This window comes from Ipomoea nil, unplaced genomic scaffold (assembly GCF_001879475.1).
Source record: "Ipomoea nil cultivar Tokyo-kokei standard unplaced genomic scaffold, Asagao_1.1 scaffold1361, whole genome shotgun sequence".
NCBI lineage: Eukaryota > Viridiplantae > Streptophyta > Magnoliopsida > Solanales > Convolvulaceae > Ipomoea > Ipomoea nil.
The window spans coordinates 1,128,281-1,147,070 of record NW_017617789.1 but is presented as its reverse complement, the minus strand read 5'-3'; the positions used below and the strand labels follow the sequence as shown (position 1 = coordinate 1,147,070).

Genomic DNA, 18,790 nt, shown 5'->3' with positions numbered 1-18,790 from the left:
GCGCTTGACTTCTAATCAAGTAATTGTGGGTTCGAGTCCCAAAGATAAATTACATGCATGAATTTAGTTCAATGACTTAGTCAGTGGTAGTGTGACATTTGAATCAATGATTATTATCTGTTGAGTCGAGATGACATCTTGCAAAATGACGTGAAAAATTTCTTTCTTTTGCCGTTAACGGTGTTTGTCTATGTTCATAGTTATAGAACTTCATATTCATAATTTTTGAACTCTAAAAGTCTATGTTCATAATTACTGAACTCTATGTTCGTAATTTTTTAACTCAATATTCATAATTTTTTAACTCTATATTCACAATTATTGAACTCTATGTTCATAATTATAGAACTTTATGTTCATAGTTTTTAAACTCTATATTCATAATACTTGAACTCTATATTCACAACTGCAGAACTCTATATTCACAGTTACGTAACAGTATATTCACAATTTTTTATGTCGCTGAATTCTTTTGACAAATTTTAAAGAAAAAAAAATCTGATTGGTGGAGGGAAAACGTTGCCACTAACGGCACCATTACTCCCATATTTTTTTTGGTGTTAACCACACATTGTGGTGCGGGTCTTTCTCTGACCGTTTAACGGTCCAGGTTCACCCGGTTCGCTCCGGGAGGCACAGAAGCACCCCCACAAAGAGAGCTCATTTGCCACTTGAGCTACCCTCTTGGGTTTACCATTACTCCCATATTGTAGAACGGCAACGTATTGGACACGTGTCCACCATGCAATTAACTTTACCAAAGTGACTTCTCATCTTCCGTGGCAATAACAATGGTAAGCGCCCATGGCCTAATGGATAAGGCGCTTGACTTCTAATCAAGCGATTGTGGGTTCGTGTCCCATTGTGCGTGTATTAATTAAAAGATAAATTACATGCATGAATTTAGTTCAATGACTTAGTCAGTGGTAGTGTGACATTTGAATCAATGATTATTATCTGTTGAGTCGAGATGACATCTTGCAAAACGACGTGAAAATTTGCTTTCTTTTTCCGTTAACGGTGTTTGTATATGTTCATAGTTATAGAACTTCATATTCATAATTTTTGAACTCTAAAAGTCTATGTTCATAATTACTGAACTCTATGTTCGTAATTTTTTAACTCCGTATTCATAATTTTTAACTCTATATTCACAATTATTGAACTCTATGTTCATAATTATAGAACTTTATGTTCATAATTTTTAAACTCTATATTCATAATTCTTGAACTCTATATTCACAACTGCAGAACTCTATATTCACAGTTACGTAACAGTATATTCACAATTTTTTATGTCGCTGAATTCTTTTGACAAATTTTAAAGGAAAAAAAAATCTGATTGGTGGAGGGAAAACGGTGCCACTAACGGCACCATTACTCCCATATTGTAGAACGGCATCGTATTTGACACGTGTCCACCTTGCAATTAACTTTACCAAAGTGACTTCTAATCTTCCGTGGCAACAACAATTGTAAGCGCCCATGGCCTAATGGATAAGGCGCTTGACTTCTAATCGTCAGTGGTAGTGTGACATTTGAATCAATGATTATTATCTGTTGAGTCGAGATGACATCTTGCAAAATGACGTGAAAAATTGCTTTCTTTTGCCGTTAACGGTGTTTGTCTATGTTCATAGTTATAGAACTTCATATTCATAATTTTTGAACTCTAAAAGTCTATGTTCATAATTACTGAACTCTATGTTCGTAATTTTTTAACTCAATATTCATAATTTTTTAACTCTATATTCACAATTATTGAACTCTATGTTCATAATTATAGAACTTTATGTTCATAGTTTTTAAACTCAATATTCATAATTCTTGAACTCTATATTCACAACTGCAGAACTCTATATTCACAGTTACGTAACAGTATATTCACAATTTTTTATGTCGCTGAATTCTTTTGACAAATTTTAAAGAAAAAAAAAATCTGATTGGTGGAGGGAAAACGGTGCCACTAACGGCACCATTACTCCCATATTTTTTTTGGTGTTAACCACACATTGTGGTCCGGGTCTTTCTCTGTCCGTTGAACGGTCCAGGTTCACCCGGTTCGCTCCGGGAGGCACAGAAGCACCCCCACAAAGAGAGCTCATTTGCCACTTGAGCTACCCTCTTGGGTTTACCATTACTCCCATATTGTAGAACGGCAACGTATTGGACACGTGTCCACCTTGCAATTAACTTTACCAAAGTGACTTCTCATCTTCCGTGGCAATAACAATGGTAAGCGCCCATGGCCTAATGGATAAGGCGCTTGACTTCTAATCAAGCGATTGTGGGTTCGAGTCCCATTGGGTGTGTATTAGTTAAAAGATAAATTACATGCATGAATTTAGTTCAATGACTTAGTCAGTGGTAGTGTGACATTTGAATCAATGATTATTATCTGTTGAGTCGAGATGACATCTTGCAAAACGACGTGAAAATTTGCTTTCTTTTTCCGTTAACGGTGTTTGTCTATATTCATAGTTATAGAACTTCATATTCATAATTTTTGAACTCTAAAAGTCTATGTTCATAATTACTGAACTCTATGTTCGTAACTTTTTAACTCCATATTCATAATTTTTAACTCTATATTCACAATTATTGAACTTTATGTTCATAATTATAGAACTTTATGTTCATAATTTTTAAACTCTATATTCATAATTCTTGAACTCTATATTCACAACTGCAGAACTCTATATTCACAGTTACGTAACAGTATATTCACAATTTTTTATGTCGCTGAATTCTTTTGACAAATTTTAAAGGAAAAAAAAATCTGATTGGTGGAGGGAAAACGGTGCCACTAACGGCACCATTACTCCCATATTGTAAAACGGCATCATATTTGACACGTGTCCACCTTGCAATTAACTTTACCAAAGTGACTTCTCATCTTCCGTGGCAACAACAATTGTAAGCGCCCATAGCCTAATGGATAAGGCGCTTGACTTCTAATCAAGCGATTGTGGGTTTGGGTCCCACTGGGTCAGGGCCGTATTTTAAATTTTGGTGGCCCTGTTCTAGTAAATAAATGTGGCCTACCAAAATCACAATTTTTAAAATTAATACATGTAAGTTTCGAACCTTTGACCTTAAAGTTAAAATACAACAAATACACATTTTTACCATCTCTTCATAGAACCTTTTAAATTTAATTGAAAACTTTTAATTTTTATTTATAAACTAGCTAGGTAAAAATTAAGCATTGGACCTCTAAACTTTGGGGCCCCTCTAAAGTTGGGGGCCCTGTGCGGTAGCCCAGCTTGCACAGCCTAAAATTCGGCCCTGCACTGGGTGTGTATTAAGTAAAAGATAAATTACATGCATTAATTTAGTTCAATGACTTAGTCAGTGGTAGTGTGACATTTGAATCAATGACGTGAAAAATTGCTTTCTTTTGCCGTTAACGGTGTTTGTCTATGTTCATAGTTATAGAACTTCATATTCATAATTTTTGAACTCTAAAAGTCTATGTTCATAATTACTGAACTCTATGTTCGTAATTTTTTAACTCAATATTCATAATTTTTTAACTCTATATTCACAATTATTGAACTCTATGTTCATAATTATAGAACTTTATGTTCATAATTTTTAAACTCTATATTCATAATTTTTGAACTCTATATTCACAACTGCAGAATTCTATATTCACAGTTACGTAACAGTATATTCACAATTTTTTATGTCGCTGAATTCTTTTGACAAATTTTAAAGAAAAAAAAAAAATTGATTGGTGGAGGGAAAACGGTGCCACTAACGGCACCGTTACTCCCATATTGCAGAACGGCGTCGTATTGGACCCGTGTGTCCACCTTGCAATTAACTTTACCAAAGTGACTTCTCATCTTCCTTGACAATGACAATAGTAAGCGCCCATGGCCTAATGGATAAAGCGCTTGATTTCTTATCAAGCAATTGTGGGTTTGAGCCCCACTTGGCGTGTATTAATTATATTATATTGTACGCATGAATTTAGTTCAATGGTCGCATGTGACTCAATGATTATGCTCAGTCGGGATGGCAAAACGACGTCGTGTTAATTAAAAAAAAAAATTATTTTCTTTCCCCGGCGAGGCGTTTGTCTATGTTCATAATTATAGAACTCCATATTCATAATTTTTGAACTCTATATTCATAATTCTTTAACTCTATATATTCACAACTGTAGAACTCTATTGATAGTACTAATTTTCGGTTGTACTCTTGTGTATACCGTATGTATGTAAAATGTATGAACAACTAGAGGAAGTTGAGCAAAGTGAACTTTTTTTATTCATAATTGTTTTCAGAGAGAAGGGAGAGAGTCCTCCTTTTAGAGAGAGAGAGAGTGTGTGGTGTAGGGAGGAAGGGCAAGCCCCTTAAAACGGAGGGCTAAGGCCCCTTTTATAGGCCCAACAGAGACGGGTTTGACTTTGACCCGTTGACCTCGACCTGAACCGTTCGTCCCGATCCAAACAGGTGCACGGAGCATACGGGCAGCCTGAATCCGAGGTATATTCCCCATCATCTATATTCACAATTACGTAACAGTATATTCACAATTTTTTATGTCGCTGAATTCTTTTGACAAATTTTAAAATATATATATTAAAAAAAATGATTGGAGGAGGGAAAACGGTGCCACTAACGACATCGTTACTCCCAAATTGCAGAACGACATTGTATTGGACCCGTGTCCACCTTGCAAGGTGGACACGGGTTCATGGCATAACAGTCCCGTGAGGCAAATTATATTGTGTACCATCCCTGGCCAAAACGACGTCATTTTGTATCTGTTTTTTTTTTTTAGAAATTCTGTTTCCCGTTTCTGCCGTTAACTTTTAATAAAAACAAATTAAAAAATTCTCATGTTTCGAATGTACAGAATTGTATAGTAAAATACACATAAACTCATAACATAATACACATAATCTAACATAATACATATAGTACATAATACACATAAACTCTTAACATAAAAAACGACATCGTTTTGACAGGGCGCACAATGCATTGTGCGCCTTGGTGCACGATGACGATTGAACTCGTTACTGGAACATAATTCTCATACAAGAGGTCATGAATTCAATTATTGCCAACATTTTCTCAGTGTCTTTCTAACGCGATTTACCTCTAAGCTCAACAAGGTCTTTCTAGCGCGATTTACCTCTAAGCTTGACAAGGTCTTTCTAGCGCCATTTACCCTCTTGTATGATTTACGGACTATTACACAGGAACATAGTTTATTCTGTGTACATCCTTAAATATTGATTGCGAGTTTCACTCATAAAAAAATAAAAATAAAATAAAAATAAAAATAAAAATAAAAACTTTTCTAGACCAAATATTGGGGGATGGATACAAATTATTAATAAATTATTGATCAAATAAAGCCATCAATTTCTCACCATCATTAGAAAATGTGCAAGAAAATCTGGGTTGGTGAGTGGACTTTTTTGGTTGATCATTAACTGCCCCCATCCCTTTCCTATGTCTGAACGGTCCAATGTAACAGTACATAATCTGCCCAGGTTGTTTAACGCCGGTCAAACATTGTTTTCTGCTTTCTTCTAACATTTCCCATTAACCTTAGCTTTGTACCAACGTTTCTCAAAGCTGTTCAACCAAATTTACCTAAATAGCAGGACAACACTTCTTTCACCCATTCCCAAAAATAACTTGCATTTATCAAATACCAACCCCATGACTGAAGTGTCAAGGTGGTGGGATCGGAGACTGGGACGGAAAAGAGATGATGATAAAAATTTATGAGACACAAGATAATGTTAAAAGTGAACATTTTTACAATTAGAAACGTTTTTCCAAAACTTAGTATATTTAGTATTATGTTTTTATATTTAGTATTATGTTTTTCTCTTTGTTCCATTTCTTATTTCCATGCTACCTAAATAGAAGCAAAAGGGAGGTTTTTTTTTTTTTTTTTTGATGACGAGTGAAAAATCGTAACCATTATTCGAGGGTATATATTGGGTAAATCTTACCTTGTAACCTTAATTGGCAAAGAACTACAAGGAGGTAAATCAACCAAGGTTGCCCATAGCTGATCAGTTCAAAACCTCAAATCAATAAGGTTAATAGGCTGTTCCCACTAGAGTCAAACTTGGAACTTTGTGATAGTTATCAAGCCAATAGTCCAACTTGGCTAAAGTTGCCTGAGGGGAGGTGATGTTGGTGTTCATATAAAGCCAATTCCATACTTTCTCAGTAAGAATCAAACCCTACACTCTGCGACTGACTATTAATGAAAATAATTCATAATACTCAGTTCATTATTACAATGTTTATAAAGATGTTACAGAATTCTGAAACTTATTCCACATGCTACAGAAAAAAGGAATCAAAGCCAAAGACTTATAAGCTCTAAGGAATGGCTGTTGAGATGCCTTTTCCAACCCAAATTTTGTTTCAGTTTTATGGATCAAAATATTTACAATGAAATACTGTTTCTATGTGCAGACAATGAACAACTAAGTACAAAGATGTGAACTTTATGAGAAAAACAAATGGGAATGAAAAGAATTCTGCTAGCCTGAATTGAAGCTGGAAGTGAAACTTAGGTTGTCAAGCCACGAAACTAGCTGCTGTGTCGATGGCCTTATCTTTGGCGATTCGTGCAAGCAGAGGCAAGCGATCTCGAGGACCCATAGCATCTCGTCACCGTGTTGCTTATCGTACACCAAGGGATCGAACACTTCGGTTTGCCTCTTCTCCTTCTTCATTTGGATCACCCACGAGATTAGGTCCCGACTTCCTTTTGGTTTGCACATGTCCATTGGCCTTTTAGCGGTGAGAAGCTCCAAAAGAACGACCCCGAAGCTATACACGTCGCCTTTGTAGGTAGCTACCGAGGCTTGGCAATACTCGGGAGGGATATAGCCTAAAGTCCCCACGACATCGGTGGTCACATGAGTGTCGTAGGGAAGAATGAGCCTAGCTAGGCCAAAATCAGCTAAGTGAGCTTCGAAATTTTCATCGAGAAGGATATTGCTCGACTTTATATCCCGGTGTAGTATATGAGGATCGCACGCTTGGTGCAAGTAAGCCAGCCCTCGGGCCGCCCCTTGAGCAATCACAAGCCGCTTATCCCAACTCAGCAAGGACGGTCCATCGACTTTCTCGTGCAACCAATAGTCCAAGCTCCCATTCTCCATGTAAGAATATATCAATAGCCTGTCGGTCTTATACCTGCAGTAGCCTTGAAGAAGGACGAGATTCGGATGCTGGGCTCTCGAGAGCGCTTCCACTTCCGCTTCGAATTCTCGTTCCATCTCACCATACTCGCCTGTTAGCCGCTTGATGGCAACCTTCCTCCCATCGTGGAGGATCGCCTTGTAGACCAAACCGAACCCCCCACATCCAACGATGTTCGATTGATCAAAGTTGTTGGTGAACTTGAGAAGATCATTGAGTGTCACGTTGTCTTTGTGCTGGAAAAATATCACGAGACTCGAGCCTGATTCGTCCAATTCCTTCTCGTTAACCTCGTTTTCGGGATCGACTACTCTCCGGGTACTTGCACGTAGAACAATCAAGAACATAAGAGTAAGAAGAAACACGGTTCCTAGAGCAATCCCGATTCCCATTCCAATTATAGTCCCTCGAGGCCGCTTTGCTCTCCTTGCTGATCCATGTGGAAAATTATCGTTACGTTCACAACGAGTAGTACTATGTTCACCACAGAGACCGGCGTTCCCCTCGAAGCTAGAATTCGTGAAGGTTGAGAACTGGCCTCCGGTAGGAATTTCCCCCGAGAGTTTATTGAAAGCCACACTGAACTTTGACAGGAAACTACAATTAACCAATGAAGGCGGGATTGTTCCGACCAGATCGTTGTGAGACAGATCCAATGTTTCTAAGCTCGTCATACCCGAAAGACTACTAGGAATCGTTCCAGATAAATTGTTGCATTTCAGATCGAAAACATGTAAACATTTCAGGTTCCCAAACTCGGGCCAGATCTCTCCCGTGAGATAATTGTTACCAAGTTCCAAAGTCGGGGGGAGGCTCCAAATCTGATTATACTGCAACCCTCCAAGACTCACGTTTCGTTTCACAAAGAAAGGAAAGTCTAGTGACGAATTCTCAGATGAGATATTATTAAAGATGAGACTCTTCAGTCCTGTAAGTTCCTTCGGGATATCCCCGCTGAGCGAGTTGTTAGACAGGTCGAGATAAAAGAGAGAGCCGAAATCACCAAACCAAGGCGGGATCGTTCCTTCTAAACGATTCCACGACAAATCCAACAGCTGCAGCTTGCTCGAGCCTCTCAGCCACTGGGGAACGAATCCCGTGAGCCTGCAATTGGCAATTACAAGAGCTTTCAGCTCCGCAAACTGCAGATTAGGATCAGAAGGCAACCGTTCATCACGGAAATTCAATGTGAGGACCAAAGTAGTCAGGTTTCGGCAGTGCTGCAAGATTTCGAGGGCAGCTGAAACATTAGAAATGCTGGAATTCGAGAGGGAAAGCGAGGAGAGGCTCTGGAAGTTCTTGAAACTTTCCGGGACTTGCCCAGCAAGGCTGTTCCTACCAAGATTAACAGTTCTCAATCTCGGGCAATCAGGAAGGTTTTCGGGAATCAACCCACGGAACTGATTATTAGCAACATCAAGACTCTCGAGACTAGTCATTGCAGAACAATTAAGATGAATAGTACCACTCAAGGAATTATTTCTCAAAGTGAGCACACGTATAGTCCGAGAATTCGCTATAGACAGAGGTATACTACCAGCAAATAAATTCGAGTGAGCAGAGAAATATGTTAAGTTTCTAAACCTATGAAACACATCTGGGATAGCTTCTGAGAACTCATTTAAGCATAAATCCAAATACTCAAGATTAGAGAGGTTACCAATTAGGGGATTAAACTGCCCAGAGAATCTGTTCTGTTGAAGATTCAAACTTGCTAATCTTGGCAGCTTGAAGAGATCATCAGGTAAAGTGCCAGACAGAATATTTGCACCCAAACAAAGATTCTCCAATGAAGAGCAATCCCCAAGGCCTATAGGAACAGACCCACTGAAGTTATTGGCACCCAGTTTGAGGACAGAAATCTGGGTTGAATTCTTGCAAATACCCACAGGAATTGACCCAATTAAAGAATTGTCAGAGACATTGAGAACTTGAATAGCAGGCAGGTTTAGAGTGCCCGGAAATGGACCGGAGAATTGATTGCTGGTCAAATCTAGGACCTCCAAGTGAGGGAGATGAAATAGTGAGTCCGGGAGGGAGCCATGGAAGAAATTGTGGGAGAGATTGAGGGTTCTAAGCTGCTCCAAATTGCCTATAGATTCTGAAACTTTCCCATTAAGCCTCCTTTTCCCAAGGTCCAATTTGATCACCCTTCCATAGTTTGAGGGCTCATTTAATCCAAGAGATAAAGAAGACTGGCAAGTTATCCCAACCCAGTTGCAGCAATTGGGAGAAGAAGAAGAAGAAGAATTTCTCTCCCAGCCATCAACACCAGACTCCAGTAAATCCAAGAACCCCTCCAGAGCTCTCAAATCCACCGGATTACATGTCAGCTTCTGGGGATTCTGGGCCTGAGATTCTGCAGAAACCCCAAGAAGAATGAAAATCACACAAAGTATCACCAAACCCATCTCTTCTTCCCAAAAAAGCTCAAATCTTTTTCACCAAAACTCCTCCTTTCTCAACATTTCGCCCCAAGATCAACTCAAAACACACAAAGAACAGAAGCTTTGGGTAATTTGGCTTCAGCCCGAAGAAGAAGAAGAAGTTAAAAAGGAAAAAAAGATTGAGGAGAAGCAGGAATGAAGGAAGAGAATTAGAATATTCCCTTCAACCTTCGTTTAATGGTCTAAATAGGAGACGGCTGACGCTGCGTTCTGCTCTCCAAATTGAAGACTTTTGTAGAGAGAGAGAGAGAGAGAGAGAGAGAGAGAGTATGAACTATGAAGAAGCCGTTGGGAGGGAGAGGTTGAATATCTGTTAAACATAATTAATTTATAAGAACAGTCATCATCTTCCTCAGCCGATGGTAGTGGGAAATGGGAATAGTTTCCATTAATCAAAAGCAATTTTATAAACAAAATTTTTGTAATCTTTTGTGCGAAGTCTTCTGAAAAAGTTTCTTCCAATCTTTTGTTATTTAAGCAACAAGTTGACTGCTTTCCCCACTCTTCCTATAAGCCTTGCCTCAACCATTGCAGGTTCACTTAATTTTAATGTTTATCCGTAATATATCTTTTTAATTCTTGAAATTAAGATTATAAAGAATTAAGTCATCAATTTTTATGGTTGGGAACTTTTAATCAGGATGAAATAAAATTTTACAATGTTAAATAATATATATAAATTTCTTACAAACTACCATGTAGTGTAATAGATATCGGTTATTATAAGTTTAAACTATGATGGTGGGTTGAGATATTTTTTTTTTAAGCTCGAACTCACAACCTCTCATATGAGAGTCCAAATTGGATGTCATTAGACTACAAGGTCTTGACATGGGCTTAGATTCTTTGGTTAAAAATGTTTTAAAAAGTGTAAACATATATTATCTTGTAAAGAATTATGAGTATTTCAAAAAATTTATATATAAATTCTTAAGTTTTGTTTTGAAGTGCTTTAACTTTTTGATCAAAATCGGACTTTTCAATATTTCATAAATGCTAAAATTAAAATTATTATTTTATTTATAAAAATTGTCATCATCCATCTCTGTTTTGTAATAGTTATTTATTTTTCTGTGTGTATGGACTGAAGTACTAAAATTAAAATTAAATTACTTGTTAGATTTTTATTTGTGATTTTAAAAATTTTTAAACTTTGACTAATATTTTTTAAAAAATATGACTAATTTTGTGACATAATAATGGAATAAACATCCCTCGTGAGTTTTGTTTAATTTTGAATTTCTGTCCGAATCAAAAATAAAATCTAATGACATGTTCAATAGTATCGAAACTATTAAAGTTGAGGTACTCATTTTGTCAAAATTTAAAGTCAAATAATTAAAACATGAAACAAATATTGTTGAGTTTACTCAACATGCACCATCAGTTAATAGCTATGGGTTTCTCTAGTCAATAACAACAAAAATCCTTCAAAATTTGAAATGATTTTTAGATTTTGGATGAACAATATATGTTACTTTGGAAAAAAAAAAACAATTAAAAAAAATTAAATGAACGCTTGTAAACATGTTTTTTAAGTTTAAAAATAGATAATAAAAATTGAAAATTGAAAAATGGGGCCAATTTTACAAACTTTGATTTTGGCAATAAGTTGGTATAACCAATAACTACACCTTAAATGCAGTGAATATGACACTGATAAATGTTTATTATTTTGTACTTCTCTGGTTGATATTTTATTTTTTAGCATTCTAAATGATGTAAATCACAATGATTCAATGACTTAGCAAACAAGGTCAAATATTGATGTGAAATCTGTCCACTTTGAACCACCATTGAAGTTCAAATATTAGTCTCTTGTCTCAAATAACTGTCTACTAAACCATTCAGTTAAGTTCGTGCAGACTTTCTGGTTGATATTTACATACAGAACACACTGTATTTGATGGACGCACATAATCTCAGATATTACGTTTATATACAAAAGAAATTACATTATTAAAATCCTATAACACTCATCATTAAGAATTTTTATACCATACGTCATGGTTCACCTTACAAGGTGAATCAAATTACAAAAAATTTCAATTTTAAATAACACATCATTAATAATAAATTGCAGTAATATGATTTTTTTAATATATAGATTTCACATAAGTACTCTAACCCAAGCATTAAGGATAAGTATTATAGGTTTTCAAAAAAAAAAAAAAAAGGATAAGTATTATAGGATTTTTTTTTTTTTTAATTTGGTTTGGTAAATTTTAAGAAAATGACGATGGAATATAAGACTTATTTAAAATTATGTGTTTATACTTTATACTATTAGATTATAAAGCATTTGGGGTAAGATTATAAAGCATTTGATATCTAGATTCTAGATTACGGGCAAAATAATTTATTATTAATAATTGAAAAAGAAGATAATAATTAGATTACAGTAGTACAAATAGAATTATTATAATACAATATAAATGCTTAAAGATTTAATTTAGTCATCTTATATATATATAATAAAGCCATATGGTCTTGTGAAAATTAAATGGTGATCATCAACATTTAATTTTCACAAGTCCATAATAATATTGTTAATTATAATAACAATAACAATAACAACAATAATAATAATAATAATAATAATAATAATAATAATAATTGCAATAATAATAATGATAATATATATATATATATATATATATATATATAACCATATGGTCTTGTGAAAATTAAATGGTGATCATCAACATTTAATTTTCACAAGACCATAATAATATTGTTAATTATAATAACAATAACAATAATAATAATAATAATAATAATAATAATAATTGCAATAATAATAATGATAATAATTTTCACTGACAGTTTCTAATATATATATATATATATATATATATATATATATATATATATATATATTTATTTATTTATTTATTTATTATATTTATTTATATTTCAATTTCTACTGGCAAATTATTGTGTGAACGATGGTCCACATAATTATAGGGATCATGAATATCAAATACATTTTTAATATATTAAAAATACATTATTTTTATATTGAAAGTACTTTACATACATATATAATGTACCCTTAGTAATTTAAAATATACTTTTTATTTCATGCAACCTCAAAGTTCATAAGTTTGAAATTAATATATGGCATAGCTAGGCGGCCTAATATTTAAGATTGTTGATGTGCATATTGAGGACTACGGAGACAAAGATGCGTTATTCGTGGATTCATCGGATACTATCCAACAACACTCTCCAACTTAATTGACATGAAGTAGGCTTAGTAACATTAAGATTATATTCTCGAATTATTAGCTCTCATTTTTTATTGATTACACACTTAATTCGATAGTATTTGGAAGAAAAAATCAATGTTCAAACTAAGATTGTGATTTTGGTCTTTAAAGGTCAATTGTACGTTGCTACATCTAGAGTTAGAAATCTCAAAGGTCTAAAAATTTTTATCCGTGGTGACTCTAAAATTGTAATTCAGTTACTATTGTAGTTTACTAAGTTTTTAAAAATTTGTAATATTAAATACTATGTACTAAATTTTTAATATAGTTTAAGATTTGTAGTAATCACCTACCTTAAATATTATTTTAATTGTAAATATATTTATGTTCATAATTTTATCATAGGAATTCACACATAATAATTATTAAATAACAAAAATTTTATATATGAATAAACCTCATATAGGGTATATTTTTATAACATATTTTCCGTGCATCGCACGGGACAAATACTAGTCATATTAATATTACTATATATTGCGAAGTCAATTTTGTCATTTTTAATTAATTTTAATTTATATTTTCAATATTTTGATTAATTTGATCATTTTAATATCAACATTATCAAGTATTGTTGGTAGTGGCGTAAGTTACTCGAAATACTAAGCTTAATTTGACTAATGTTCGAATTTGAACTCACATATTGTTTGAGTAATAAATTAAATTGAACTTGAACATTTTAACACTAGAATTTAGTCGAATTGTCTCTTCAAAAAGAATTTAGTCGAATTGAATTTCAAAGGAGGGGTAAATCGCATGATGTGCTTCAACTAGCCGACATGCTCCAAATGTTTTACATCAGTGTTCACAACAAAACTAAGGCTGCATTTGTAAATCAAGAAATAACTTCTAAAAAATATATTCTAAAAAATGACTTATTTTCCATAAAATATTTTATTTTCCAGTGTTTAATTACATTTTAGAAAAATGTCTCGATGCATGTGTTTGATTCATTTTGCAGAAAATGAGCAAAACTGTATAATTAAAAAAAAATGGTTTCATACAAAAATTTTAAAAAATGAACAATAGTAAATGGTTTCATTAAAAAAGGAAAAAAAAAAATTGAAACTATATCTGATTTCTGGCTTCGAACTGATTTTTGACGGCTGATTTTTCTAGTATGAAGATGGGGCATTAGCAGGTGAAAATGACTTCAAAACAAAACAAAACAAAAACAAAAACAAACACAAACACAAAAAGAAGAGGAGGAAGTCATTTCTCAAAAAATTAACTTTGTTTTCCATTGACAGCAAATTAATTTCTATAAGTTTGTATCGACTCTTTTAGACTACGCTAATAAGAGAAAGTATAAAACAGATACTATCTTGTAATAGAGTCAAAACATATTTTAAATGTGGTGATTCGTTCAACTAATTCAATATTCCCACGTGGAGAGGGGATGAATGTGAGAGAGTCAAAAGGGTTGGGTATGACACGTGCACAGGTGCAGGTGGGCTTCTGCGCCGGGCCGCCTCTGACAACCTTCGACGCTTCAATTCGCCGGCTTCCGGTAATTACTTTAACGGCCTATTTCCGTCTCCGACACACAAATTTTACATCATCTCTTTGAATATATTGATGTGCGTAAATATCGGTGCGTGTATTCTTTAGTCATATGAATATTGTGAATATTATTATTTTTATGTTCCTACAAATTCTTGTGAAAATACGTTCAAAACCCATCAACCCATGCAAGGCTGCAACGTAACTTTATTCACGCAAACATTCACGACTTTTTTATGTGAAGATTCTATTATAATTACGAGAATAATTTAATTACTTTTTTGGTCATATTTTATATGTCTAATTCAATTAATAATATTATATATATATATGTCACACTTGTGTAAGACTGTCTCACGAATTCTTATTAATGAGAGTATGAGACAGGTTAAGTCGTGTTAATATGAAAATGTAATATTTATATTGAAAAATGCAATACTAATTAAGAATAAAGTTTTTGTTATTTGTTTTCAAAAAAACAAAATGTTTGTTATTTATGAAAAAAATGTAATACTTTTGAAAACAAATGTAATATTTTTATATTTTGATGTAAAAATATTACATTTTTCAATACAAGTATTAAATTTAATCTTGGCCCGATCTGTCTCATGGACAATCCGTAAAACGATCTCATACAAGTTTTTGCATATATATCTATAATGAAAATTAAAAAGCCAGCTCAGGAAATAATGTCAAACAAATTAAAATTGTTGAATTCATGGCAAAGTGTACAACAACCATCACAAAGCCAAAAGCAATCGAGAGTGTACAATATTTTTTTCAAAAAATACTACATGTACTCACATTTCATACTCTTTGCTTTTACTCACACACATAAAATAGTGATGTAGACACTTTAGGGACCTGCATGAAAAAAAATAACCTATCAAAACCCGCCACTTCAATTTGAAGGGAGTAACATTTGAAAATACATATAGTAAAACTCTATTTTCCTTTTACCTTGTACGTTCAACTCTAAGTAAGACTTCAGTATGAATGCATAGACTAGAACGAAGATTCCACGTTGGAAACTGGAAAATCTTTACAAAGAAAACAATCGAATTAAGCCTTAACTGAATTGACTTTTAATAACTGAAAATTTCAGCTTCAAATATAACTGCTGCTACCATTAATGTCCAAGAAACAAATATATTTAAAATAATAATAATAATAATATATGTATATATAGCTCTTGTGTCAAAGTCAAATTTATACTAATGATTACAATTATGTATCATCATTAACGACTAGATTCATGGTCATTAATTTCCTTAATTCCTTTGCGTTTAAGAAAATCTAGAACCTACAGAGAAGCTAAGCTGCTAGCCATTTCTGCACGCACTATACAGTATTCTCTATCTGCAAATTATTAAAAAACTATAATAATTCATTTTTCATTTGGTCTTTATTATGTGTTGTAACTTGTGTTTTTTGACATTTCAACATTATCTTTTTGCATTTTGGTTCAACTTCTAACTTTTCAAAGGGGTTTAAAGTTTAAATCTCTTACACTTTCTATATCAAACACGCTTCATTCTCTTATTTAGTTTGGAGTATAAGATGGATTTTAAGTCCCCAACATGCTTTATTCTCGAAACGTGAATATACAATGTATTACGTAGTATTTTATACAATCGATATAATAAATCTGATCTCTATTACAAACGAGAACTAGCTACCCAACAAAGAAATTGACAACCACTTTACCAATAATATATATATATATATATATATATATATATATATATATAGAATTAGGTTCTGGTGCGGTTAGAGTGTCCAGGTGCGGTTGTGCGGTTTAATCTGGGCCATTCATCTCACTTAAATCAACGTCCAGGATTCCCAAAATTTAAAAAAAAAATGCGGTGGCAATTTTGTAATTTTTGCATCTAGGTCAAAATTAAAGTGAGCGGATCTGTGATTAAGGTGCGTGAGTTTTGTATATAAGATGCGTGAGGTTTGTGCGTAAGGTGCGTGAGTTTTGTGCTTAATGTGCGTGGGGTTGTGCTTAACGTGAGTAGTTGTTAAAACTTAAAGTCTGGACTTTTGTGCTTAAGGTGCGTGAGATTTGTTCTTAATGTGAGTGGAATTTGTGCTTAATGTGCGTAGGGTTTGTGCTTAATGTGTGTGAGGTTAGTGATTAATGTCAGTAGTTGTTGAAACTTAAGGTCTGTGAGTTAATACTTAAAATGCGTGGGTTTTGTGTTTAATGTGCGTGAGGTTGTGCTTAATGTGCGTGGGTTTTGTACTTAATGTGCGTGAGTTTGTGTTTAATGTAAGTAGTTGTTGAAACTTAAAGTCTGTGAGTTAATATTTAAAGTGCGTGGGTTTTGTGCTTAATGTGCGTGAGGTTGTGCTTAATGTGTATGGGTTTTGTACTTAATGTGCGTGAGTTTGTGCTTAAGATATAACACTTAAGGTGCGTGTTTCTATCTCTTAAGGTGCGCCATTTTTAGCTTATGCTTCTTTCTTCCAGACACGCGCGTTTTTTTTTTTTTAAATTTTCATTGATTTGAGCCGTTGATCTAAATTTGATCAACGGCTCAGATCTAACCACACAACCACACGGGAAGCTATACCCGCACCTGAACCCTTCGCTATATATATATCAGTGTTGTAAAACTCGGCCGCCTAGCCGCCTAGGCGCCCGCCTAGGCGCTAGGCGGCCACTTGCCTTGGAGTTTTGGCCTATAGGCGGCCAAAACTCGGTCGGCCGCCTAGGCGGCCGCCTAGGCGGCCTGGGCGGCCGCTAGGCGGCCTGGGCGGTCAAACTCGGCCGAGTCGGTCAACTCGGCCAACTCGGCCGAGTCGACCGATTTTGTCCGATTTTGACCGTTTTGACCGATTTTGATCGATTTTGTCTGATTTTGACCGATGTCGTCTTTCATTAATTATTGATTTTAATATTATTATGACATTATGACTTATAAATTATCATTATTTCATTTATTTAGATGTGTTATTTGAGTGAACGTTGAAAACAACCTCATTAAAATTGTCGAACTACAAGTCTGTCACTATTTTTTTTAATTTTTTTGGTGCCCGCCTAGCGCCGCCTAGAATCCGCCTAGGCGCCGCCTAGACCGCCTAGGCGCTAGGCGCTGCCCGGCCGCCCGACTAGCGCCTAGCGCCTACTGCAACCTTGATATATATATATATATATATATATATATATATGTGTGGAAGGGATTAGGTGTGGGTGGGGCTTCCCGTGCGATTGTGCGGATGGACGCACGTTACGCACTTAAAGTACAAAACACACGCACATTAAGCACACAAACAAAACACCTTAAGAACACAACCACATGCACGTTAAGCACAAGCCTCACGCATGTTAAGCACAAGCCTCATGCACCTTAAGCACAGAACTCAAGCACCTTTTAAGTTTCAACAACTACTCACATTAAGCACAAACACACGCACGTTAAGTACAAAACTCACGCACCTTAAGCACAAGACTCACGCATCTCAAGCACAAAACTCACGCGCATTAAGCACAAAATTTATGCACCTTAAAGTTTCAACAACAACTCACATTAAGTACACACTCACGCACATTATGCACAAAACTCACGCGCCTTAAGCACAAGACTCACGCACCTTAAGTACAAAACTCACGCACATTAAGCACAAAACTCAATACACACTCACGCACATTAAGCACAAACCTCACGCACCTTAAGCACAAGACTCACGCACATTAAGTACAAAACTCACGCACATTAATCACCCGCACAACCGCACGGGAGACACTTACCCACACTGGAACTTTTATATATATATATATATATATATATATATATATATATATATATATATATATATATATATATATATATATATATATAGACTTAGTGATCAAATGAGTCCATCATGTTATATGAGTCCGTGTGGACAGGTTTGGGCCATTAAATGCTTGAGATCAATGACTTAGATTTCGCCAACTGTGCAACGCGAACTGTACAAGTGAAGCTAGTGCATAGTTGCACATGTGCGAAGTTGCACAGTTGGCCAAATCTAAGCCAATGATCTCAAGTATTCAATGGCCTAGATATGTCCACACGGACTCATATAACAGGCTGGATTCACAGGAACACGTGGGCGCACTCTCATGCGAACGGCCGCCCAGGTGAGAACTGGGAACCATCCAGTGTGTGCCACGTGTTCTTTGGTGCATGTAAATGTGTTATATGTGCAAGTAGTTGGTGCACCTTTGCAAGTAAAAAGTGCAGGTATAATCACTTACAAGTGCACCTACTTTCACCTACACGTGCATGTAATTTTACATTGTTAACTTTCATTGATCTGAGTTCGTTTTGTGTGGCATTGCTTTTGTTCTTGCGGAGGAGTTCAACGGGTAGTTAGTACCCG

General features: G+C 34.9%; 1 protein-coding gene and 2 non-coding genes across 3 annotated transcripts; 2 read left to right on the top strand and 1 right to left on the bottom strand.

Moving 5' to 3' along the window:
- The first annotated feature begins 798 nt into the window (after positions 1-798).
- On the top strand, positions 799-871 carry TRNAR-UCU. The gene has a single exon. It is a non-coding gene; the product is annotated as a tRNA-Arg (tRNA).
- A 1,368-nt stretch (positions 872-2,239) lies between these two features.
- On the top strand, positions 2,240-2,312 carry TRNAR-UCU. Its single transcript has one exon. It is a non-coding gene; the product is annotated as a tRNA-Arg (tRNA).
- Positions 2,313-6,242: 3,930 nt separating this feature from the next.
- LOC109185900 (phytosulfokine receptor 1) lies at positions 6,243-9,990 on the bottom strand. The gene has a single exon (XM_019335874.1). It carries the CDS (start codon positions 9,606-9,608, stop codon positions 6,531-6,533), a length of 3,078 nt encoding a protein of 1,025 aa, XP_019191419.1. The 5' UTR covers positions 9,609-9,990; the 3' UTR covers positions 6,243-6,530.
- Between the last annotated feature and the right edge of the window lie 8,800 nt (positions 9,991-18,790).

Bases quoted from the DNA above. Each gene is read 5' to 3' on its own strand.
- LOC109185900 (XM_019335874.1), bottom strand. From the start codon at position 9,608: ATGGGTTTGGTGATACTTTGTGTGATTTTCATTCTTCTTGGGGTTTCT.